Consider the following 1,333-nt stretch of genomic DNA (forward strand, 5'->3'; position numbering starts at 1 on the left):
AGGTGGCCACCTGGGCAGGCGAGCCCAGACGTCCAGGGCTGGAGGAGCCCTGCAGGTGCTCAGCGAGTGCTCTGTGCACGCTGAGCACCAGCTCCTCCTGTCCTGGGAGGAGGGGGATGGGAATCGGGGCCCACAGGGAGGGAAGGGGGTGAGGCTCCCATGTGCAGGAGGAGCCCAGCCCGGGGAGACCCGGGGGCAGCGCGGCGGCTGCGGTCCGTCCAGAAGAGCTGCAGGACCTGACTTCCGCCTCGGTCAGGGCTTTGCAGAAGTGAGGGTGCTGGGGGGCTGCCGGCTGGCGCCCTGGCGCCTGTGGGGTGCGGCTGGCTTGCAGGGTGTGGTGGGAAGCACCCCTGGGCCCTGGGCGCTGAGGGGAGAGCTGGGGTGGGCGCAGCGGAACCAAAACTGCTGTGTCACTGCCGCGGCAGCTGTTGCCACGGTGACCGGTGAGTTTCCCACGCTTCCTCCTGGCGCAGCGTCAGGATGGCGGGAGGGGCGGAGGGGGTGTGTGTGTGTGAGGATTGTGTGTGTGTGTGTGATGGAGGATGTGTGTGTGTGAGAGGTGTGTTTGCGAGGATTGTGTGTGTGATGGTGGAGGTTGTGTATGTGTGTGTGAGGTGAGTGTGTGAGGATTGTGTGTGTGTGTGAGATGGCGGAGGGTGTGTGTGTGTAGGGGGTGCTGTTTCCTCCCTCTCTCCTCGGGTTGCAGGATCTGAGTCCACCACCATGCCGTGTGTGTGTGTGTGTGTGTGTGTGTGTGTGTGTGTTTGAGGATTGTGTGTGTGTGTGTGAGAATGTGTGTGTGTGTGTGAGGTTTGTGTGTGTCTGTGTGTCTGTGTATTTGGTGTGTCTGTGTGTGTGTGAGGGTGTGTGTCTGTGTGTGTGTGTAGGGGTCCTGTCTCCTCCCTCTCCCCTCCCTCCTCTCTGGGGTCAGGCTTCGGTGCCCATCCATGGGTTGGGGTCCCTAAAGCGCCCGCCACACCAGCGGGTCCCAGAGCTCTGGCTGACCGCTGGGGGCAGCACCCGGGGGTGGCAGGCAGTTCTCACTTAGGCGGACGAGGGGCAGGGGTGGGAGCCGGGTCCTCCGAGCCTGGGGTTCCTTGGGAGCTGGGGCTCTGGGGGCAGGACGGCCTCCTCCAGCCTGGCCAGGCCGATGGGGTGGACATCCTGCCGGGCTCCGTGGGGCTGGGCCTGCCGGGCCACAGGGCTGGGGGTGGGCGAGGCCCCCTCTGAGCCCCGGTTTCTCTCTCCGTGGAGGGGGGCGTGGCAGCGCCTTCTTTGCCCCGCGGATGCCCCGCAGCGCCTGCCAGGGCCGACCCCGCTTTCCCTCCGCAGC

The 1,333-nt window shown here is 65.9% G+C and overlaps 1 protein-coding gene across 1 annotated transcript in view; it reads left to right on the forward strand.

Annotated features, from left to right (window-relative positions):
• Positions 1-1,333, forward strand: part of LOC104986307 (photoreceptor-specific nuclear receptor-like) — an 11,808-nt gene that overhangs the window by 1,028 nt on the left and 9,447 nt on the right. Inside the window, exons 2-3 of the mRNA XM_010836836.1 lie at positions 3-148; positions 257-443. Of these exons, the coding sequence (XP_010835138.1) occupies positions 3-148; positions 257-443 (333 nt within the window). The remainder of the gene's footprint in view (positions 1-2; positions 149-256; positions 444-1,333) is intronic.

Source organism: Bison bison, unplaced genomic scaffold (assembly GCF_000754665.1).
Source record: "Bison bison bison isolate TAMUID 2011002044 unplaced genomic scaffold, Bison_UMD1.0 scf7180017845703, whole genome shotgun sequence".
Classification (NCBI taxonomy): domain Eukaryota; kingdom Metazoa; phylum Chordata; class Mammalia; order Artiodactyla; family Bovidae; genus Bison; species Bison bison.